The sequence below is a fragment of the Oncorhynchus masou genome, chromosome 33 (genome assembly GCF_036934945.1).
Source record: "Oncorhynchus masou masou isolate Uvic2021 chromosome 33, UVic_Omas_1.1, whole genome shotgun sequence".
Taxonomy (NCBI): domain Eukaryota; kingdom Metazoa; phylum Chordata; class Actinopteri; order Salmoniformes; family Salmonidae; genus Oncorhynchus; species Oncorhynchus masou.
The window spans coordinates 29932966-29958161 of NC_088244.1; the positions used below are offsets into that span (position 1 = coordinate 29932966).

At 41.8% G+C, this 25196-nt stretch overlaps 1 protein-coding gene across 1 annotated transcript in view; it reads left to right on the forward strand.

The window, feature by feature from the left end:
* The window catches only part of LOC135528220 (metabotropic glutamate receptor 4-like), a 218031-nt gene that overhangs the window by 135353 nt on the left and 57482 nt on the right, over positions 1–25196 (forward strand). Inside the window, exons 3-5 of the mRNA XM_064957153.1 lie at positions 17206–17341; positions 19994–20148; positions 20477–20617. Of these exons, the coding sequence (XP_064813225.1) occupies positions 17206–17341; positions 19994–20148; positions 20477–20617 (432 nt within the window). The remainder of the gene's footprint in view (positions 1–17205; positions 17342–19993; positions 20149–20476; positions 20618–25196) is intronic.

A 25196-nucleotide genomic window follows, 5' to 3' on the forward strand; every position in this document is an offset into this window, starting at 1 on the left:
ATCTGGCACTCTGCATTTCCCCTAGAAATTGGCCACTTGAGATGCTAGCGTCTCCCCTATCCTCAAGAGGTTTAAAACCTCTTTGGGTGTCCCTAAACTGGGACGGTTGTTGATAATGTGTGCTAATGTGACTAGAATGACGTTGTATACAACAGCCAACTTTCCGGGACATTTCTTATATGGGCATTATTAAGGTTAAATGATTGTTAATCAATCTGAAGTGGTCAATTAACAGTAGCTATTACAGTGAAACAATACCAAGCTATTGTTTGAGGAGTGCACAATAAAAATGTTATCATGGCAACTGGTTTGATATATTCACCTCCTGAAGGTAAATCATGTACTTCAGTAATCTTGCTCTGATTTGTCATCCTGAGGGTCCCAGAGATAAAATGCAGCATAGTTTTGTTTGATAAAATCAAACATTATGTTCAAATGTAGGAACTGGGGTCTACAGTTTGACCATGGGGCTGTCTCTGGCTCCCCACCCACCCTGTCCGGCCATCTAGATGTGTGAAAGTTAGTGTGTAAGCTAATGATACATCATTTATGACATTCCTGGGAGTGTGTGAACTTGCATTTTTTATTACCATAGCATTGTTGTGTGTTCCTTATAGTTATGTACTTGAACATGTATCAATTGACCAATTCGGCACATTTGGGCAAAGTCCTGGCAGACTTGATACAAAATATTGTGCAGTAATGTAATTCTTCACTGATTCAGTCTGAAACGTTGCACACACACTGCTACCATCTGGAGGTCCAAATCTAAATTACAACTAGACTCCTATCTGAAAGTATGGCCTTTCTCTTACATTTCAAAGATGATGTTTGTATTATCTTTTACCAGATCTAATGTGTTATATTCTCCTACTTTAATTTCACATTTCCACAAACTTCAAATTGTTTCCTTTCAAATGGTATCAGGAATATGCATATCCTTGCTTCAGGTCCTGAGCTACAGGCAGGTAGATTTGGGTTTGCAATTTAAAAAAAGGGTAATATCCTCAAGAATGAACCAGTATTCATTTAATTTCAGTCAGACAGAGATAATATCATGATATAAATGCACACATGGTGTCAGGGTGTTGTCGTGCCTAAAGTTTGTATTTGGTGGATGGGACAAGCGAAAGAGGCTTCTCAGCCCAGCAGTCTGGCGACATGGCTTAAGAGACCACCAGCAGGAACACGTCCCCTGACCAAAGGATGTTTAGTCATTCTCAATGACCCCTCCTGGTCATGTAGATGCTTTATACTGCATGCAGAGGACGAGTTCTCTGTCGTCCAGGATATTTCTGTGTTTTTCTGAACCTCTCCTTATTCTTTCTGTGTTTTTCTTGTAGTGTTAATATTATTTTATATCTGATCCAATTCCACAGTCACATGTCTGTGCACCATCATTACCGTCTGAGTTGGCCAACAACAGTACCCAGTCTCATAGCCAGCTAGTACCAAGCATGAGGGGGGCTTGGGAATATACTACTTAGTTACTACCTAGTTCAAAATTTGAATGAACTTTTGCACTCAGCTCCTTCATTCCATTTCACTTTCAATGGAACCTTCTAGGAGCTTTGGGCAACACTTTCATTTGAAAGAGCTTGGTTCAAGAGTTCACTTGATGAAAATACCAAACTCTTCAGGCAAGAATACAAACCAGAGGGACAACACATCACCCCTGTTAATATGGCATGGAAGGTAAGAAATGGCTACCTAAATATGGTCTTTTGCAGTAAATGGTGCATTCAATGTCAAAACATTAGATCGTCGATTACCGCTTCCTTCTAAAGGGAGAAGCATAGTTTTACATTCAGATATTAATATGGGTATTAATATGCCTGTCCTTTGTGTGTGCAATTTAGTGCGCTTATTTTGATGTAATTACTTAAATGAAGGCTGTATATTTGGGAAGTCATTCACACACAGGAGATACAATTGGGGAAATAATTGATGTTATATGTTGTGCAACTTATTGACTTAAAAACAGTCCTTCATAGGATGGGATCCTCAGTCCAACACTGAACCTACTGTGACATACCTTTGCCCACGTGGTCATGAAGGAAGATAAGAACATGTCTGTATTTTCAAATGACCTGAAGTCCAAACAAAGTCACAGCTGCCTCTGTTGGAAACATGTACAGGTATATGACAGTGGCGGTCAGTGCTGTTTAAGATGAGGACAAGTTTTTTTAATGAGCATGGCTTTATTTCTATTACAGATTATTGGATGTGTCTCATTCATATTCCATTCACCCAGTTCAATGTATTTAAAAAAATGTATTTCACCTTTATTTAACAAGGCAAGTCAGTTAAGAACAAATTCTTATTTACAATGACGGCCTAAACCGGCCAAACCCGGACGACGCTGGGCCAATTGTGCGCCGACCTATGTAACAGCAACAGGTTTAGGCTACTACATGATTTTCGCTATACCCGTCATGTGGTTGCTACAACCTATCCTATGAATGAACGTTTACAACGTAGGTGCACACAGGTCGAGAGGTGACACATGAACAGACAGTGACATTCAATACCATCTTGTACACTCTTGCCTGCATCTAGTTGATATAGGGTGTAATCATTAGTACAACAGTTTCTATTGGACAAATGTAGGTACGTTTATCTCCGTTTTGATCCGTTTGCTTCCGTTAAACGTTTTTAAACAGAATCGGCAAAATGAATACACAGCTGATCACGCGTAAACACTGTTCACTTTCATAGCAGCCACGTTGTATTCTTTCTCTCGTCCTCCGCTCTCCTCCTCTCATCTCTTCTCTTTGCTCGTGGACTGCAATGCACAACAGATCAGATATATGTGACCAGGCGGAAAAACAATGTCCAAGCCAAACCGCTGCACACAGCCTACAACGTTGTCACCATAGATAAAGTAACGTTATAGTCAACATAGCTAATAGAATTAACGTGCTAGTAAACCCGCTACAATCATGCAATAATGTTAGTGTACAGTTAGCCCTGGTGGCAATAAATTAGTATTACCAAAAGCTTTCCTTGACTTGGAGGAGTTCCAGTGTTTTGTTGGAATGGCATAGCCAGCTAGCTAACATAGCATCCTTCTGAGCAGGGTGTTTCAGTAGGCTAAACTAGCTAACTGCATTTGCTAGCTATTTGCTCTCCATTTCTCTCTTGCTTCTCCTTCATTCTGAAAGAAAATAGTTTGTTCAAAACTGTTAAACTATTTTCTTTCACTCTCTTTGAGTCCACTACTCACCACATTTTAGACACTGCAGTGCTAACTAGGTGTAACATATGCTTTCAGTACTAGATATACAGTGGGGAGAACAAGTATTTGATACACTGCCGATTTTGCAGGTTTTCCTACTTACAAAGCATGTAGAGGTCTGTAATTTTTATCATAGGTACACTTCAACTGTGCGAGACGGAATCTAAAACAAAAATGCAGAAAATCACATTGTATGATTTTTAGTAATTAATTTGCATTTTATTTAATTAATTAAGTATTTGATACATCAGAAAAGCAGAACTTAATATTTGGAACAGAAACCTTTGTTTACAATTGCAGAGATCATACGTTTTCTGTAGTTCTTGACCAGGTTTGCACACACTGCAGCAGGGATTCTGGCCCACTCCTCAGTACAGACCTTCTCCAGATCTTTCAGGTTTCGGGTCTGTCGCTGGGCAATACGGACTTTCAGCTCCCTCCAAAGATGTTCTATTGGGTTCAGGTCTGGAGACTGGCTAGGTCACTCCAGGACCTTGAGATGCTTCTTATGGAGCCACTCCTTAGTTGCCCTGGCTGTGTGTTTCAGGCCGTTGTCGTGCTGGAAGACCCAGCCACAGCCCATCTTCAATGCTTTACGGTTGGGATGGTGTTCTTTGGGGTTGTACTCATCCTTCTTCTTCCTCCAAACACGGTGAGTGGAGTTTAGACCAAAAAGCTCTATTTTTGTCTCACACATGACCACATGACCTTCTCCCAATCCTCCTCTGGATCATCCAGATGGTCATTGGCAAACTTCAGACGGGCCTGGACATGCACTGGCTTGAGCAGGGGAACCTTGCGTGCGCTGCAGAATTTTAATCCATGACAGCGTAGTGTGTTACTAATGGTTTTCTTTGAGACTGTGGTCCCAGCTTTCTTCAGGTCATTGACCAGGTCCTGCCGTGTAGTTCTGGGCTGATCCCTCACCTTCCTCATGATCATTGATGCCCCACGAGGTGAGATCTTGCATGGAGCCCCAGACCAAGGGTGATTGACCGTCATCTTGAACTTCTTACATTTTCTAATAATTGCGCCAACAGTTATTGCCTTCTCACCAAGCTGCTTGCCTATTATCCTGTAGCCCATCCCAGCCTTGTGCAAGTCTACAATTTTATCCCAGATGTCCTTACACAGCTCTCTGGTCTTGGCCATTGTGGAGAGGTTGGAGTCTGTTTGATTGAGTGTGTGGACAGGTGTCTTTTATACAGGTAACGAGTTCAAACAGGTGCAGTTATTAATACAGGTAATGAGTGGAGAACAGGAGGGCTTCTTAAAGAAAAACTAACAGGTCTGTGGGAGCTGGAATTCTTACTGGTTGGTAGGTGATCAAATACTTATGTCATGCAATAAAGTGCAAATTAATTACTTAATCATACAATGTGATTTTCTGGATTTTGTAAGTAGGAAAACCTGCAAAATCGGCAGTGTATCAAATACTTGTTCTCCCCACTGTATTCTGTGATCCTTTGATTGGGTGGACAACATGTCAGTTCATGCTGCAAGAGCTCTGATAGGCTGGAGAACGTCCTCCGGAAGTTGTTATAATTACTGTGTAAATCTATGGAAGGGGTGAGACCCATGAGCCTCCGAGGTGTTGCATTGAAGTCAATGTACCCAGAGGAGGACGGAAGCTAGCTGTCGTCCGGCTACAGCATGGTACTACCCTACAGAGTACTGTTGAGGGTGCCGTAGACCTTCTTTGTAAAATAGTGTGTTTTAATCAGTTATTTGGTGATGTGATTATATTTAGTATAGTTGTATCTAAAAGTGATACCATTTTAAATTTCTTACAATTAAACATTTTATGAAATTCACTGTGGAGGATGGTCCTCCCCTTCCTCCTCTGAGGAGCATCCACTGGTATATGTGTTGTATGCACTTGTTTACTGTGTTGATGTACTCAGCTAGCAACGAGGCTGCTAAGGCACATAACCTATTTTCACTTCATAGCTTTTCATGTCTGCCTGCGCTAGTTCCAAATCCCGTTTCTCTCTGTTTCCAAATGTAAATATCCCAGGCATAACAGAGTGCTCTAATACTCCCCTCTGTTTTCTCTTGTACCTAGAAGGTGTGTGCTGCCTCACTGCTCTCTCTGTATTCCCCCTGTTCTCCTAGCTACTCCCTCCTCTCCTGTTAGTATACCTCCCTGCTCCCTCTTCTTATAGACTCTAGTGTACCTTCCCCCTTTCAAGTGTACAGTCTGCGTTGTCTGTGTTTATTAAACATCTGCCTTGTTAGACACACTGCACACTACACACAGCTGCACACAGCACACAGTGACTGTAAGAGCAAATTCTCAAAGTTGTCAGCCATGTCATCATGCATCAACATAAATATTATTGTGTAACTGGAGCAGTATTAACTAGGAAGTACATGATCAGCAGCACCAGAGTAAGAGAAGAAAGGCAGGATATTCGTGTGACTCCCCATGGGCCCTAAAAGTGTTTGACAAGCAGGCCTGTGGGCACAACACAAACTACTACATTCTCCCACAGTGGCGGTGAACCCACGCCTCTACCACGATTCATTCCAGAGCTGCAGCCTCATATTAGCATGCACACTGAGGAAACTAAGTAAACCCTATACTGTCTGACAAGTCCTCTAGTGTCTGCCATTCCTTATAATACAAGCACACCTTCCCTTACTATCTGGGGAGGGCATACTGTACACATAGGTGTCCTTTTGGATTTTGTACATTTCTCAGTTCTAAAGAGGATGATAGGGGACTTCTGAGAAATGGCTTTGGCATATGGATAAATAAAAACAAATGGCAAGTTGTTGAGGTGAAATTGTGGTCATTTACTTCTTCCCATTCAATAGCTGAACCATCCATGTGATTCAAATTAAAACGATCTTTTATACTAGTTCTCAGGGCAAGATTCAAAGCATTTATTCTAAGCAACAGATCATTATTTATATGAATCTCCTCAGAGATTAAGAAAAGTATTTCCATGCTAGGGTGGTTGCAACATTCACTGTGTTTTTATTAATTGCTTGACTATCTATCTGTCTTTCAGTCTACATGTTCATACCATATGACAGTGAATCTAAATGATTGGTCTGCAATGTGGGGGATTTCATCATAGAAGAGGGGAAAGAAGGAGAATTTTCCTAATTAAAACCTGTCCTGCAGCTAAAATTAATCTAGAAATGCATTTTGTGGAGAAGCAGGTTCCTGGAAGGTAGTCATTACCGTTGGATTATTACCTTGCATAACTATAATAGCAGATGCATAACGAGGGAACGATCATAATTAGATCGATAAAAAGGCATAACAGTCTGTGCTGGATTTGTTTTCGCAGTTCAAAACTTAACTCCCCCTTCCAAACATCTCTGCAATGAGGAAATAATAAGAATACCTGCAGAACAATGAATACATATTATATTCCTACAATTGTACAGAGATTGGTAATGCATTGTAATATGATTGCAATATGATAGCTGATGAAGCAGGCATGCTAGCAGTGATTTTTTTTTGTGGCAGTGATACGTTACGGAGTTTTGTGCCACAGACCCATTAGAGGACCCACATTTTTTTAAACGGTGTGCAGCCGTGGTTGGAAGCACAAGGGCATAATTATATCAAAACCACACCACACAAAAACAATACCTAAGTACAAAATAAATAAAAACATAACAAAACCTACTAATTATAAATGTATGAATTAATTGATCAGTTATCGCAAACTAAATATTTGTTTTTTTTAAACGTGGGTGTGAGTGTGTGAGAGTTAGGCTATATGGAGGAGATTACTGAGTAGTTGTTACGCTCGTCGAAATGATCGGACCAAGGTGCAGCGTGGTAGGCGTATATTTTATCTTTATTAAAAATGAACTCCTAAAAACAACAAAAGGATGACGAACGTAACATTCGGTAGGCTACACAGAGCTGTACAAAAACATCCCACAAAATTAAGGTGTCAAAACAAGCTGCCCACCCAAGTCACACCCTGACCAACCAAACAGAGAATAAAAAAGATCTCTACGGTCAGGGCGTGACAGTACCCCCCCCCCAAAAAGGTTCAGACTCCGGCCGCAAACTATACGGGAGGGTCCGGGTGGGCATCTATCATTGTGGCGGCTCTGGTGCTGGACTCAGACCCCGCTCCACCTCTGGCTCTCCCCAATTTGGTGGCGCCTCTGGTGTGGGGACCCTCGCTGCAGGCCCCGGACTGGAGACCCTCGCTGCAGGCCTCGGACTGGGGACCCTCGTTGCAGGCCCCGGACTGGGGACCCTCGCTGCAGGCCCCGGACTGGAGACCCTCGCTGCAGGCCCCGGACTGGGGACCCTCGCTGCAGGCCCCGGACTGGGGACCCTCGCTGCAGGCCCCGGACTGGAGACCCTCGCTGGAGGCCCCGGACTGGAGACCCTCGCTGGAGGCCACGGACTGGAGACCCTCGCTGCAGGCCCCGGACTGGGGACCCTCGCTGCAGGCCACGGACTGGAGACCCTCGCTGCAGGCCCCGGACTGGAGACCCTCGCTGAAGGCCCCGGACTGGCGACCCTCGCTGCAGGCCCCGGACTGGCGACCCTCGCTGCAGGCCCCGGACTGGCGACCCTCGCTGCAGGCCCCGGACTGGAGACCCTCGCTGCAGGCCCCGGACTGGCGACCCTCGCTGCAGGCCTCGGACTGGCGACCCTCGCTGCAGGCGTCGGACTGGCGACCCTCGCTGCAGGCGTCGGACTGGCGACCGTCGCTGGAGGCTCCGGACTGGAGACCGTCGCTGGAGGCTCCGGACTGGAGACCGTCGCTGGAGGCTCCGGACTGGAGACCGTCGCTGGAGGCTCCGGACTGGAGACCGTCGTTGCAGGAACACTAGAGATCTGGTGCTTATCCTTGGCACCACTCTTCCAGGCTGAATGCCCACTTTAGCCCGACACCTCCAGAGCTCAGGCACATGTCGAACCAGGCTGTGGGGGAGCACTGGAGATCTGGTGCTTAGAACTTGCACCACTCCTCGTGGCTGAATGCCCACTTTAGCCCGGCACGTGCGGAGCGCAGGCACATGACGCACTGAGCTGTCACAGCGCACCGGAGACACAGAGCGCAGAGCCGGCGCAGGAAACCCTGGGCCGAAAAGGCGCACCGGCGACCAAGAGCGCTGAGCTGGCACAATTTGCCCTGGCTGGATGCCCACTCTAGCGTGGCACTTGCGGAGAGTTGGCTCCGAGTGCGCCAGGCTGTGCAAGCGCACTGGTGACACCGTGCGCTTTACCGCATAACACGGTGCCTGACCAGTAACACGCTCCTTGCCGTGAGCATTGGGAGTTAGCTCTTTTTATTTTCTGCAATATTTCTTATTCTTAATAGTGAATACAATGAAGTTGGATTTTTGTACATTTAAAGATAAGTTGTTTATCTGGAACCATTCATAAAATTTGGCCATGCCTGAGTTGGCTTCATTAATTAGTGAATCAAAATTATTTAGTGATAACATCTAATTGGTATCATCAGCAAAGAAGTATGGTAAAAGACACAGCAGCAAGGTCATTGATATAGATTAGGAATACCAAAGGTCCAATTATCAAACCCTGTGGCATATCTTGGCCTGGTAGATGCACCCATATTTGCATAAACAAATTGTTCTCTGTCATAAACATAACTATCAAGGCAATTATATGGATAATCATGAAAACTGCAATAATGCAATTTATAAATAAAGTAGTATTTCATGATTGAAGGTTAAATAAAATTAAAATAAACCGTGTAAAACACTTTGGATAAATCTAAAAATATGCCAAGAGCATATTCATTGTTGTTCAGGGCTGAAAATATTTTATCCACAAGTTGCAAAAGAGCCTGTGGAGTAATTTTTACGAAAACCATATATGTACGCTTACAAAATATAGTGTTGATTTAAATGTTTCAACATTCTTTTATACACCATTTTTTCCAAGGATTTTAGAAAAACATGGTAGTACAGATATTGGGCGATAATTTGTAAAATATCTTTGATGCCCATCTTTATAGAGGGGGATAATTTTGACATTTTCTAATCTTTATGCACAATACCAGTTTTCATAGCTTTGGTGAAGATATACAGTACCAGTCAAAAGTTTGGACACACGTAATAATTCCAGGGTTTTTCTTTATTTTTACTATTTTCTATATTGCAGAATAATAGTGAAGACATCAAAACTATGAAATAACACATGGAATCATGTAATAACCAAAAAAGTGTTATTTTATATTTGATATTCTTCAAACTAGACACCCTTTGACAGCTTTGCACACTCTTGGCATTCTCTCAACCAGCTTCATGAGGTAGTCACCTGGAATGCAATTCAATTAACAGGTGTCTTTCCTTCTTAATGTGTTTGAGCCAATCAGTTGTGTTGTGACAAGGTACGGGTGGTATACAGAAGATAGCCCTATTTGGTGAAAGACCAAGTCCATATTATGGCAAGAACAGCTGAAATAAGCAAAGAGAAATGACAGTCCATCGTTACTTTAAAACATGAATGTCAGTCAATCTGGAAAATTTCAAGAACTCTGAAAGTTTCTTCAGGTGCAGTCGGAAAAACCATCAAGCACTATGATGAAACTGTCTCTTTATGAGGGCCGCCACAGGAAAGGAAGAGCCAGAGTTACCTCTGCTGCAGAGGATAAGTTCATTGGAGTTAACATCCTCATAAATTGCAGCCCAAATAAATGCTTCTCAGAGTTCAGGTAACAGACACATCTCAATATCAACTGTTCAGAGGAGACTGCATGAATCAGGCCTTCATGGTCGAATTAGTGCAAAGAAACCAGTACTAAAGGACACCTATAAGAAGAAGAGACTTGCTTGGTTGAAGAAAACACGAGCAACATACATTAGACCGGTGGAAATCTGTCCTTTGGTCTGATGAGTCCAAATTTGAGATTTTTGGTTCCAACCGCTGTGTCTTTCTGAGACACAGGGTAGGTGAACAGATGATCTCTGCATGTGTGGTTCCCACTGTGAAGCATAGAGAAGGAGGTGTGGGAGTGCTTTGCTGGTGACACGGTCTGTGATTTATTTAGAATTCCAGGCACACTTAACCAGCATGGCTACCACAGCATTCTGCAGCTATATGCTATCCCATCTGCTTTTTGCTTGGTGGGACCATCATTTGTTTTTCTGCAGCCTATACACACCTCCATGCTGTGTAAGAGCTATTTGACCAAGAAAGAGAGTGATGGAGTGCTGCATCAGATGACCTGGCCTCCACAATCACCCAATCTCAACCCAATTGAGATGGTTTGGGAAGGGTTGGACAGAAGAGTGAAGGAAAAGCACCCAACAAGTGCTCAGCATATGTGGAAACTCCTTCAAGACTGTTGGAAAAGCATTTCAGGTGCAGCTGGTTGAGAGAATACCAAGAGTGTGCAAAGGTGTCATCAAGGCAAAGGCTGGCTACTTTGAAGAATCTCAAATGTAAAATATATTTTGATTTTTGGTTACTACATGATTCCATATGTGTTATTTCATAGTTTTGACATCTTCACTATTATTCTACAATTTAGAAAATAGTTAAACTATCGAAAAACCCTTGAATAAGTAGATTTGTCCAAACGTTTGACTGGGACTGTACGTTAGAGGCTCAGTTATCAAGGAAGACACTGATTTCACCAAAGAGGCACCAGTCTCATCATGACCTACTGCTGATATATTTAAGTTACCAATTACCTCTATCACCTCCATTACAGTACATCGGTGGGATCAAACTGAAGCAGAGAAGGGAAATGTCCCTTAATGTAATCCAAGGAATTTCTATCATGTTTCAGGGAAGACCCAAATGCAGACTGTGTTGAAGTAACAATGTTTATTACAGAAACAGGGGCAGGCAAACGTCAGGTTAAGGCAGGCAGGGGTCGATAATCCAGAGTTGAGGCAAAGGTAAAGGACGGCAGGCAGGTTCAGGAAAAGATCAGGAGGGCGAGGAAAAAGCAGAGTCAGGGACATCCGCTGGTAGACTTGAAGAAACTAGACGAATTGGCAACAGACAACAGAAAACACAGGTATAAGTACCCAGGGGATAATAAATAGAGAATAAAAAGCCTCTATGGCCAGGGCGTGACAGAGGGCGTGATAGAATAGCTGTAGATGCCTTTTGATTGATGTTTTTCCAAGTTGACTTTATTTAAGGATTCTTGGAATTTGTTAGTAAAATAAATAAAAAGTCAAATAAAAAAAATGGATAAGGTGAATGTGTTCTTATACTTTTTGGAATTTGCAGAATTCAGAGGAGAGGAATTAAGGAATACACTTTTTATACAACTTGTTTTTATTAACTGAGGAAACCGGTTGTTAACCAAGGTTTCCAGAACCCTTCTGCTGCTCTCTTACACCATTTTACTAAGGGAAAGCAGTGGTGAAATACAGAATTGAAAGATGTGAGAAAAGTCTGGTAAGCAGACTCCACATTGGCCTGATTATAAAAATGTCCCCATTAAATATCATTAATCAACATCCTAAAGCGCTCACAATTACTTTAAAATATATATATATACTTGTAATGCTACTAATAATTTCCATCTGTTCCAAGGAGAATAAATATCAGTATAAAGTATTCCTGTATTAGCCACATTATTCAAATAATTTGTAAAAGATATTGATGAACTGGTCAGTCTTGTAGGCTTATAGATGAGGGGATACAGATAGCTGTAGTTTAAAGTATTCAAAAGTCATGTCAGTGACTGGTCCTCACTTTTAAATACGTTTATGTTGTAATCACCCAATAGAAAACACATTTTTGCTAGTTTCAAACTTGGATTTGAAGCTGTCAGAATTCAGTGGCCGATAGATGCATCCAATTACCAGTTTTTTACCACCAAAAAATTAACAGGAGGGAATTTCGATGAAAAGAGATTCAACATCAATGTTAACAGATGTAAGTGCGAGGTCCTCTATTACAAAGAATTGAAAACATTTATGAACAAAAATGGATACTCTTCCTCCCACTCTGGATGTTCTACAGAGGTGAACAGTATTATAAGGAGTCATGTCATAAAGCATGCTTGTCTCTTCAGTCAAACATGTTTCTGACAGGGCAACAATGGACAATTGAGAGAAGACAGAAAATGAACAGGGTGGTGATGATTTTTATGACGAATGCGAACATTCAAATGAAAAGGTAGAAAATAAGCTTACCTTGTAATTAGATACACTGATATACAGGTTGTTAAATTGCTTAACATTATAGTAATCACAAGTGAGGTCATTTGAATCTGGATTAAAACAATCATTATATTTATAGTTCTCTTTATTAATATCTAATGGCTTGAAGACCATGTTGTCAGGGTTGATATCGTGCCCAACTGAGATACACAGTCACAACCATCCAGAGTGGAACAGAAAAATAGAACTGCAAGCCTAACATGTCCAATACAGCATTACATTTGGGTTCATTTGAATCTGGTTTTAAAAGATTTATCAATAGGGGTGCACTTCTTATGGAATGCACATTGACACAGTCCACATAACACCACTGAAGACATCAGAGACATTTAGAACAGACATTTAGAGCGATGTGTGTTTTTGGTCATAAGGTTAGGTGAAACACATGAACAAAGTAGAATAAATATGTGTGTGAATGTGTTTGTGTGTGTGTCAAATCAGTTGACTATAGCAGAGTCACTTGCAATAGGCAAGAGAGGGGGTGGGGGGAACATACAGCTAATCATACTTCAGGTATGAGATGTTGCCTTTTTTTCATTGTTCAATTATTCGTGGCAACAGTTCCTTTCTTTTGAGGCATACCTTTTTTGAGAAGTCTTCATTGATGAAGATTTTGGTTCCCTACAGGCATTTGGCTCTTCTGAGAATATCCTCCTTGTCTTTGAACCTGAGCAGTTTCACCATTTATAGATCTGGGCCGTCCATCGGGGAATAAAGTTCCATTCCTATGCGCCCTCTCTATCTCGATGAGTTTAGGTGTCATGTGTGCTCCCTCCCTGGCCTCTAGGTCATCAGGCTGCTCATTATCCCACACACCTGTCACCATCGTCACGCGCACCAGCGCCTCATGACTCTCACCTGGACTCCATCACCTCCTTGATTACCTTCCCTATATATGTCACTCCCTTTGGTTCCTTCCCCAGGCATTGTTATTTCTGTTCCAGCTTCATGTCTGTGCGTTGTTTGTGTTTCTTGTTTTGTATTCATTTCCGTTCCTTTATTAAATTTATTCACTCCCTGAACTTGCATCCCGACTCTCAGCGCACAACGTTACATTCGGGTCCTGTTTGAGTTGATCTTCCAGGGGTTTCTTGCCTTGACATGCAAAGTCTCAGTCTTTACGTCCTCAATTCCATCGATTAAAATGTTATTGCACCTAGATTGGTTTTTGAGATAGTCTCCTTTGGAAGAGCGCTTGTCAAGTGTTTTTTGGAAAATGCAAAATCCTCAGACATGGTGTTGAATGGTGCTTCTCCACCTCAGACTGCGTAAATTCCAAACTTTGTTTAAATTCCATTACATCCATAAACGGATCAACCATTTTTTGGTGAAATACAGAAAGTTGCAGAAAGGACTTACATTTATTTTTTTGCAGATCTATTAGATCTTTATAGTGGACCTCGACTGCTTTCACTTTCTATCTCTCTATCTCCCTCCCCTTGCTCCCCTCTTAGAGGCTAGGCCACAGAAAAGTAGCAGTGAAGTGAAGAGGGAGCGGAGAGAAGGGATAACTCTCTATCTCCTCCACAGAGCATATGGTTAGGGACCCTGGGACTGAGACACCAGTGAGGCAAAGACACTCTTAAGATGGATAGAGTCTCCAGTAATGACAAGGAGAGGTGCTATAGCATTCCTCTAGATCTTGCTGAAGTAAAATTTCCCATGAGTCTACTGGCTACGTAATGTATATAGAATGAGACAGCAAGATGGATAGACAAACCTACCAGGAGAATTAGTTTAGACTGGGTTTAATTAGTTGGAAAAAGTTTACAGGGTGGAACAGAGTAGGTTTGGAGATGGACAACAAGAAAGTGGGATGGGAGACTGCATAGAGTGGGGCCCTGAATGGTGATTGTCGGTAGTCTATAAAACACTCCCTAATTTCCTGTCTCAAGTAAGAATATGCTGTAGATGTAAACCCACAAATGGCTTTCAATCTAATGTGGATGGTGTAGGAAAGAATTGTGGAATTGTGGATCTGTCAATATGACGATGGCTGGCCATGCAAGAAACAGACATGAACCACATTATGAGTAGGAATAAGTCTCCATTTTTCCAGAGAAGAAAACTAAATGATCCAGCCCAGTGACTGCATGGGCAGAGTACTGCCAGCGCCAGATGCTTCATCTAGGCCTATTTGTTGTCACGTGCATGACCAGCAAGATTAGAACATTCACCAGGGAAACAAATAGTGATACAAATGCAGTGGTTTAGCAATACTGCAAAATCAAAGAAAAATCAACTACTTGTACTATACAGTATGTGGGAGTAAAAGAACATCCATTGCATGCCATTGACTAAGGACTGGTGCATGCCATCAACTGGAAGTGGCCCTTTGCACCTATGAGCTAGCCTGTCATCACTGCCATTGTTGTCCCCCACTACTTGGTTTTTTCTTACCTTCACTTTCCCAACCTATTAGTCAGAGCTGGGGCGCAGCTTTGTTTTCTGATCCATTGTGAGGCCCTGGCAGCCATTCACTGAACCAGAGGGTATTATTCTTGCATTGATGATACAGCGGGCCGGCTTTGTATGAGTCAAGAGAGGCGAGTTCATTAGCATGCACATAGACGCTGTGGCATTTTGGCAGGACGACAAAACAATTCTCCTGAAATGTTTCTCGGGGAATTAGAAAGCCTTGGCTTGTTTGGTATCCAATGGACGTATGCTGGAGCTCGCTCACTTTCTTTCTGCTGCTGGATACCAATGCCTCAAGGCAAGGCAAGGTTTGCTGCTCTCTTTGGGGACTTGTAAGTGTATTGGGTGTGTGTAACAGTATTGCTTCCGTCAATCTCCTCACCTCAACCTGGGCTGGATCCAGGGACCCTCTGAACACAACAACAGTCACCCACAAAGCTTAGTTACCTATTGCTCCACAAAAGCTGAGGCTCTTGCAGAGCAAGGGAATTAACTACTTCAAGTTCTCAGAGCGAGTAACGTCACTGATAGAAACGCTACTAGCATGTACAGCTAACTAGCTAGCCATTTCACACCGGTTACATGTATCTAGTCTAACACGCCAGATTAGGAATGATCAGTATGGAATTAGGTTACATGGGTTTGACTGATTTGTATTTAGATGAAATAGCACTGGTTTCCATAACATGTGTGCTGTATGGGTGGGCTGTTTTGGAGTTTTGATCAGATCACTATTCATTTATTTGCGACAACAGTCAGTTTTTAAATGCTTCTGAAGGCCCACTTAATAGTTCTATGAGTAAGTGAAATTCCTTGAGGCATTTGGATTTATACAGTACACAATATAAATAATGCTTACTGTGTCAGAAAGTATGAAGTTGGAGCTGCATATCAATTAAATGATGCTTTCCCAGTAAGGAAGGCATGTGTCTTTTATAACTAAACAAAAGCCTAACAATGCTAAAAGTTAAACAATAATACATGTAGAGAATGTGTTCTTAATTGACCTGCCTGGTAAAATAAGGTTAATTTTTTAAAACTAAATTGCAACTATTCACAAAATGTATCCAGTGCTCACCATTTCATTTTGGGTATAGGTTCGCTCAGAATTGCTACACAATTTACCCAGTCTCATTGGCAGCCCTATAAACTGAATGGATGGGTTTTCGTGTCTTAGATCTTCCCCTTGTGGTGCATGAAAATATGTTTTAATACCTTGCATTCCTCCTGCTGTGAAATATTACACCTGCACAATTTTAATCTTGCATCCAGACATCCATAAAATGTCCCGAAGACATGATTAGGATTATTGTTGTTGGTTCAGGAGAGAGCGAAACAAATTCTCCTTGGCTTTGGCCTACTTTCAGTTGAAACGGAGAAATAAGAAAGAGGGTGATTCTAAGAATGATATGCCAGACTAGCTTGGGGAGAACCTGAATTTAGATAGAGGTTTACTGTATCTAAATGCAGATGCCCTTTGCTGGTTTTACCAATGTAGTTATTGCTGATTCCTGACAGGTGTTCTATACCAATGCTCCAAGCTGCATCAGAGATGGCACACTCTTTAGAAAGATAAATGTCTATTTAAATAAATGTCCCCAGGTACAGATTTTAAACTGTTTGGAGGGAGCCCCAAGACAGATCAGCTGTTCAGCTTTTGTTCATGTCTATTTTCCCCAGTCTATTGTTAAGAACACTATTTTGATGATTATTCCCTATTGGAATTTGGTCTCTAAGGTCAGAGTTTACCGTAAAGCAATTCTTAGTAATTGGTATCTGGTCCCCTTAGCTGTACAATCGTCCATGGATGTCAAATGTATAGTTTATTCAACCCCCTGATTTCAGCCTTGATTTAATGTTTTTGAATTATGCATGGAAGGAAGAAACAACAAACATAAGGAAGGCATTTAGGTCCCCCTGGCAGTTTATTATTAACCTTGCAGAAGTCTCATTTTGGTCTCCCTGTGCACATTTTTGTTTCATAAAACTCTTAAATATAGAAGTTTATCTCTTGCATCCAGCATTTCTCCACACCTTGACCAGTTTTCAATTCCTAACAATATAATAGGGGTGGCAGGTAGCCTGGGGGGTAGGGGGGTAGGAGCGTTGGGCCAGTAACCGAACGGTTGTTGGATCCCATCCCCGAGCTGACAAGGTAAAAATGTGTTGTTCTGCCCCTGAGCAAGGCAGTTAACCCACTGTTCTCCGGGCGCCGACGACGCGGATGTCTGTTAAGGCAGCACTCCGCACCTCTCTGATTCAGAGGGGTTGGGTTAAATGCAGAAGACACATTTCAGCTCAATGCATTCAGCTGTACAACTAACTAGGTATCCCCATTTCCCTTAAAAAACAACAACAACAAAAAACAATTGTTCTAACATGTTTTTCCTCGGTTTTGTTTGCAGGAGGTGTGTGCATCTCTCAGTCAGTGAAGATACCACGGGAACCTAAGCTTGGAGAGTTTGACAAGGTAATCCGTAGACTGTCAGAGAACCCCAACGCCCGGGTTGTCATTCTCTTTGCCAACGAAGATGACATTCGGTAAGTTCAGTTGACTGTTACAGGAATGAAAAAAAGATTAAAATAACTAAATGATTGCAACAAAGTAACTCAATCCATCTCAGTTTCTGTTTAATGACACAACATTCATAATGTTTACCCATTGGTGTAAATGGCTGTAAATGTGTATGTTGTCCTCCACAGATAGCATAACACAAATTCAGTTAGCTTTTTACTGTAAGCTATAACAGCTTTCTTTTCATTTGGTGTCCACAGTGTAATGGATCTGTGCCAGTTTACATTAAATACATACAATCTAACTATATGTAGCATTCTGATCATAATATGTTCTTCTCATCTGTTGTATATATTTCTAGATTACAGCTATTTCCAATCTGCTGCATATTGTTTAATTCCCTCTAGGATGACTGAGGAGCATCTTGATCAGTTGGCATGGGGGGGCAGTTGGTGATGTGTTGGTGATGTGTGTAGGTGCAAGTGTTGCAGCTAACCATTATGTTCTACAGCACATTCCAACACGACCTAGTACTAACACAAGCATAGAATATACAGTACATATATAGCCTAATGTATGGGTTTGTCCTCCAAATTGACATAATGCAACATTTGCCATCTGTCTGTCATTTGATACACACATAGAATCATAATAATTTCACAATACAACACTGCAGTGGCTTATGGTATGTAAATATGAACACAGGACTTTTGTTGAGAGGTGCATAAGAAGAGAGAGAGAGAGCAAGAGCCAAAACCCTACACAATTTATTGCCAATTTGATTTCAAGAATATAGCAATGACTTTAAAATGTAATTTGTACTCACATATATAATAAATAATGTTAACTTATTCCAAGAGCTTGGTGAGTAGAATGCATATTGTATAATATCCATCTGCCCTCAGAGGCAATACACCAAATGCAGGGATTTTGAGGTTCTATGAGGTAATAGGATTAAAATAAAATTGGGTTGCTGAGTCAAGTAACACATACAGTATAAACCAATGTGAGAAGTATCCAAAGGCAATATATTACAGTAACCAAAGGTACCATTAAATAACTTTTCCCTTTCTTTACCCTGTCCTATTGTTTTTGCTCAACAGTACAAATCTGTGGGAAAGAGTTATACATAGCATTAACCTATAATTACCATATAGAGGAGGAGCAGTCGGCATTAGTCAGGTATATATTCTTCTTAAAGGATATAGGCAGTGATTTGAGGAAGCCGTAGATGGTGGATGACCAGGGCAGACGTCCCAGTGCTCATTGACTTAATCCAAGCTTGATAATGGGTAATAGTGTGGATATACAGTAATTACACAAAGCCAGGGGGATTTCAGCCCAGTATGCCTGCTCTACCCTTGAAACCAGTCAATGTAAGTGTGCAGCCACTTAATAAAAAAAAACTACAATTAAGAGTTTTCAGCACTCAGGCTATGTTAAGATGCTTGAGCAAGAGTGGCCTCATTCACAGGAGAAGGATGTTAATGCCATCATGCATTTTGTCCTAAACATAGACCTTCAGTAATTGAGTGATTTCATGATGAGAACACCTGGTGTTTATGTGATGAACTAGATTGTCCTGTAAACGACCTTAAGGGGGGTTTGCAATTGACAAAACAGGCTCCCTCCCTTCTCCTTACCTCCAGGAATTATGTTCTATCTTATTTTGGATGGTACAAGTTGCAATGGACCCGCACAAAGAACCATTCTCAAGTGAGGCAAAAAAGGAGCATATGACAACATTTTCATAGTGTACTGTAGGTTTTGTTATGGACATTATTGTCTCCTGTACAGCCATATGGGAATGTTGGGGCTCAGAATAACCATGTTTATTCAGTGAGAGGTAGGATAAAGGTCAATATTACTCAAACATGCATTACTCTCAGTCTCTTCATTCTTTGAGTGGTGAGGAATAAGGATAGCAGGGTGACTCAGGGGAACACTGTATTGTTATTGTACCTGGCTGTTGTAGCGACTGTGTTTCTAGTACTACGTCTAATATATCCTGATTGCCACTTTTACCCCTACCTACATGTACATATTACCTCAATTACCTCAACTACCTCGTACCTCTGCACATTGACTCTGTACTGGTACTCCTTCTATATAGTCTCATATTTATTTTTATTTTTTTGCGAATTTGTCTTATTAACTCTGCATTGTTGGGAAAGGGCTCGTAAGTAAGCATTTCACAGTAGAGTCTGCACCTGTTGTATTCTGCGCAGGTGACAAATGCAATTTGATATGAGTACTGTGGTCCTAGTGGCAGCAGAATGAATAATTAATACAGATCCTGGTGGAACAGCAGGGAACGCCGGCTGGCTCATCATGGTTGCTTCTTAATTAGCTCTATTACCAGGGAGGGACCAACCTTGGAGTAATGTGGCAGCACTGGCAGGCTGGGATGGGTGTTTGTTAGCCTGCACCATGAAAACTCCACAGGATGGCCTCTGTCACAGGCAGGGAGGGTGGTAGTGTTCCAACGGTGTTCTTGTGTGTGTTGTGTGTGTGTTGTGCTGGTTCTGGGGACCCACGGGGTGTGCAGTTAGGCTTTTGTTCATGTCCAGTACCAACACACTGTTGGTACTGGTCTAATCATCAAGGCCCTTGAATAGGTGAATTATGAATATAAGGGGCAAGAATTGTATTGTGTTCTCTCTTTTCCCTTCTTATAGGCGGATTCTTCAAGCAGCTAAGAAGGCTAACCAGACAGGACATTTTATATGGGTGGGGTCAGACAGCTGGGGGTCTAAGATCTCCCCCATCCTGAACCAGGAGGAGATGGCTGAAGGGGCTGTCACGATCCTACCTAAACGGCAGCCTATCCGAGGTATTGATGTTATACACACTATATAATGTCCTTTATTCCTCATTGTTCTAAATGCCACACAACGGCAGGTAGTACTGGTCAAGTGAGGATTACATTTCTATCTATTTTCTGTTGTCTATGACAATGTAGTCTAATACAGCGTGATGTTTCCATATTAAACAGCCACACACTGTAAACAACAACAGGATAAGAACACCAGTGAGATGAAAGTACAATGCGGAGGTTGTGTTGGAAAAAAGAGTTGATAAAGTCATGTCACCGTCAGAAAATCCAATGCACATCGCTGCAGTATTTCAAATGTAACTGTGCCTCTCATTGATCTCTCTAGGGTTTGATCGCTACTTCATCAGCAGAACTTTGGACAACAACAGAAGAAATATTTGGTTTGCAGAGTTCTGGGAAAACAACTTCCAGTGCAAACTCAGTCGACACGCTCTGAAGAAAGGATCCGGCATCAAAAAGTGCACAAGTAAGAATAGGATGTCCTTGTTTACCATAGCCTACTCCTACACACATTCTGTTTATGACCTCACAGATACAATCGTTAGTTTTAGTATTCTGAACATGTTTTGGTTGATGTGCCATTCCATCTATTTGAAATACTATGGTTATTTTGGTGAGAAACATGGAGCCCAAAATGTACGCCCAGGTTGCAGGTGTATAGTGTACATACTTCCTGTGGCAAGATCCGAACTTTGCCAGGAACTTTGGTTATTCAAATTTTATCAATTAAGCAGAATAGAATAATTCTCACTATATTGCACTTAAGTAACTAGAGGAATGTTGAATGTGTTTTGAAAGTGCAATGTCAACAAAATAGATTGGTTTTATTACAGATCTTGGCATTTGTTTGTACTTGAATGTAAACGTATTACCCTTCTCCAACAGCCTTATGCATTTACAGAGATGTAGGTTACCGTAGTATGAGATGTACATTTTAGGTAAATGCAATGTAAATGGTAGGATCCTCTTGTTCCGTTAAACATGATTAAATGTGCCCATTACTCTACGTCGCCAAGTTCAATCTGCACTGCAGTACAATAGCAATCACCAAAACTGGGCTATTACACAAGTTGAAAACACAATCAATAGCAAATCCAATCAGTATATTGGAGACAAGCTCCCAGGTCATTCAAATCAGTAGGTACTCCAAGCCTGACTGTCTTTCATTTCCCTGTACAGACAACACAATCTGCAGGGTTCTAGTCAGTCTAGACAGGACTGATTCTGGGATTGGTTGGATTGTGAAGCTTTGATAGTTGACTCCTTCCTACGCGTTAGTCTTTTGCTTTCATCAGCTTGCTACGATACTTTTGGGAACCGATGGGTTTCCTCGCAACAGTTGCATGACGTCATGATGTCACAACTCTATACATCAGGGGCCGAGAACTATTTGCAGCGAAGACTGTGTATTAGAAACGAAGATTTGTCACGGCCGACTTTTTTACAGGTTCAGTTCTTGGTGATCAAAGGGGATCCGAAGAGAGTGGCTGAGAAACATATGTACTTTATTTAATGCATAAGGCGGGGTGTACTGTCGAGCTTGTGTTACACTTGACAACCTGATGAAAGACATTAACTTAATGCACTAAATTAGCTGTAAATATGATCCTGCCACCCACTCAAGAAAACACCCTTACGATATTTTCCCATGGAAATGGCGGCAGGCAGCATAGGGCAAACTGTTTTGCTTTGTGACCCATGAATTAAGGTGTCTTTTGAGTCTCAACCCCACCGTAAGGGTTGAGTGGTGACAAAAAATATGAAGACCAAAGACAAGTTAAAAAAATATATATCTTTGTAGCAGAGCAAAAATGTTGCAGTTTCAAAGCTAATCTGCAATTCCACACATCCTGCCATGGAGCTAAAATAAAATCTTGCTGTTTTATAGCCAATTTCCTGCAATTCTAGACATTTTGCCATAGAGCCGAGATTTATTTAGTTTGCTTTTAAGCAAATGTTCTACAATCCTATGCATTTTGACATGGCTAAATGCTGTGTTCTTATGATTAAACATTATATCAAAATCAATGCGGGCCTGATTGTCTAGCTTTGATTGTAAATTCTCAACGATTTTAGGCTATTATTGAACAATATATACAGTAGGTCCACTATCTTTTCTACATACTTTCTATTTGGTTTTAGCTGAAAGCGTTTTTCTATGTATTTTCCTTTTTGCAATGTCATCACGCAACCCACTTTGACCCCTGCCGCGAGCCACAAGTGGGACTCGACCCTCAGTTTGGGAACCACTGGCCTCAAGGTCAAGAGTGTTGGGCCAGTAACTGAAAGGTTTCTGGTTTGAATCCTCAAAGCCGACTAGGTGTAAGGGGTGCGTAACTGGTGGCAGGGAAGTCAAATGCGGGAGAGCAGAACTTGGTGAAAAAACGGAGCAGTTTAATATATAAAACTAACGGCATACAAAACAACCAACACATGGGTACTAAACCTGTAGCGCACCAGTAACACATAGCACAAGTACTTACAATAAACAATTCCCGACAAGGATGTGGGGGAACAGAGGGAAAATATACAACATGTAATTAGGGAATTGAAACCAGGTGTGTGTGAAAACAAGACAAAACAAATGGAACATAAAAAAATGGATCGGCGGTGGCTAGAAGGTCGTCGGCGGAAGCGGAAGTCGTGACCCTAGGCGAAAAATCTGTCAATGTGCCCTTGAACAAGGCACTTAACCCTACTGCTCCTGGAAGTCCCGGTGGATGCATCTTGTCTATGCCGCTCTGCCGCTCTGTCATTGCTCACCCATATATGTATGTATATATTCTTATTACATTCCTTCACTTAGATTTGTGTGTATTAGGTAGTTGTTGTGAAATGGTTAGATTACATGTTAGATATTGCTGCACTGTCGGAACTAGAAGCACAAGCATTTCACTGCACTCGCAATATCATCTGATAACCATGTGTATGTGACCAATAACATTTGATTTGATTTTATATGAGTGTCTGCTAAATGACAAAAATGTAAATGTCAACCTTAACCATGTCATTAGCTGATAATAGAGCAGCCTCAAGTGCAGTATATTAGTCATTGGTAAACTTGGGGGCCCCCGGTACAAGCCAATGTCCTCCTGTCATGGTATCAGCCAAGCAAAACATAATTTTGATAACACCCTTTGGTGCCAAAGCAGTGTGTTGCCCCAACGCTTCTGAAAATCCTCGGGTCCATTTATGTGAAAACTGACATTACTGTATATAGCATACTCCTAGAACCACAACATACCACATTCAGCATTGCCATGTGAGGATCTAATTTACAAATCAAATGAATGGTGGTTCGTTTTCTAAATTGTATAAAGGAATAGAACACATGTGAACTCTTTGTTTATTTTAGCTCATTCAGCAAAATGTTGAGGAGCTTGACAATTATGCAATATTTTATTATTCATAATCCAACGCAAGAATGAGATTTACAATCTTGGCTCCAAAATGTCACACGGGGCCTGAAGAAATCCAGGAGAATGCAAAAATAATGACAGTGCATTAGTATTAGCAAAACATTAGTCAATTAAGCCAAGACTTAACTGTAAGGTCTCTGCACATACCAATGCCTTATAGATGCTGTCAAACAGACTAGCCTCCTAAGTTTCAAGAGAGAGGATAGTATTCTCTTTGTGTACACTGGTTTCTTTCATCAGTTGTCATGGTGGCGGCTCTTGAGCTAAATTGCAGCAGTTATTTTTTTCTGCAGTGAGTGTCCCCAGGAGCACTGTAATTTCGTACAGGAAAGAGTTACAGTATATCCACTCTACTCAGATCCTCCACAACCACTATCTATTCTCTTTCTCTCTCTTTCATTTCCTTTTTCTCTCTTTCTCTTTCTTTTTCTCTCTCTCCATACCATTCACTATATTATATTTCAGGGGTGGTTTTACGGTATGATTGTCTGGCCCTCTGTAAAATTATTGATTTTCTCTCATATACAACATGATTTGAATTAACATCCTAAATGAGAGTTTGCCAAATAATCAAATTTGAGGGAGAGAGGAGTATTCTCCTGTGATCTGTCTCTGCTACAGAGATACACTACAGGACCCAAAGTATGTGGACACCTGCTCATCGGACATCTCATTCCAAAATCATGGGCATTAAGAAGGAGTTGGTCCCCCCCATTGCTGCTATAACAGCCTCCACTCCTCTGGGAAGGCTTTTCACTAGATGTTGGAACATTGCTGCGGGGACTTGCTTCTTTTCATCCACAAGAACATTAGTGAGGTCGGGCACTGATGTTGGGCGATTAGGCCTGGCTTGCAGTCGGCTTTCCAATTCATCCTAAAGGTGTTCAATGGGGTTGAAGGTAGGGCTCTGTGCAAGCCAGTCAAGTTCTTCCACACCGATCTCGACAAACAATTTCTGCATGGGCCTCGCTTTGTGCACAGGGGCATTGTCATGCTGAAACATGAAGGGTCATCCCCAAACTGTTGCCACAGAGTTGTAAGCACAGAAACGTCTAGAATGTCATTGTATGCTGTAGCGTTAAGATCTCCCTTCACTGGAATTATGCCCAAACATTAAAAGACAGCCCCAAACCATTATTGCTCCTCCACCAAACTTTACAGTTGGCACTATGCATTGGGGCAGTTAGAGTTCTCCTGGGATCCACCAAACCCAGATTAGTCCGTTGAACTGCCAGATGGTGAAGCTTGATTCATCACTCCAGAGAACGTGTTTCCACTGCTCCAGAGTCCAATGGCAGCGATCTTTACACCACTCCAGCCAATGCTTGGCATTGCGCATGGTGATCTTAGGCTTTTGTGCAGCTGCTCGTCTATGGAAACCCATTTCATGAAGCTCCCGACAAACCGTTATCGTGCTGACGTTGCTTCCAGAGGCAGTTTGAATCTCCGTAGTGAGTGTTGCAACTGAGGATAGACGATTTTTACGGGCTATGGGGCTTCAGCACTCGGCGGTCCCGTTCTGTGAGCTTGTGTGGCCTACCACTTCGGGGCTGAGCCGTTATTGCTCCCAAATGTTTCCACTACACAATAATAGCACTTACAGTTGACCGGGGCAGCTCTATCAGG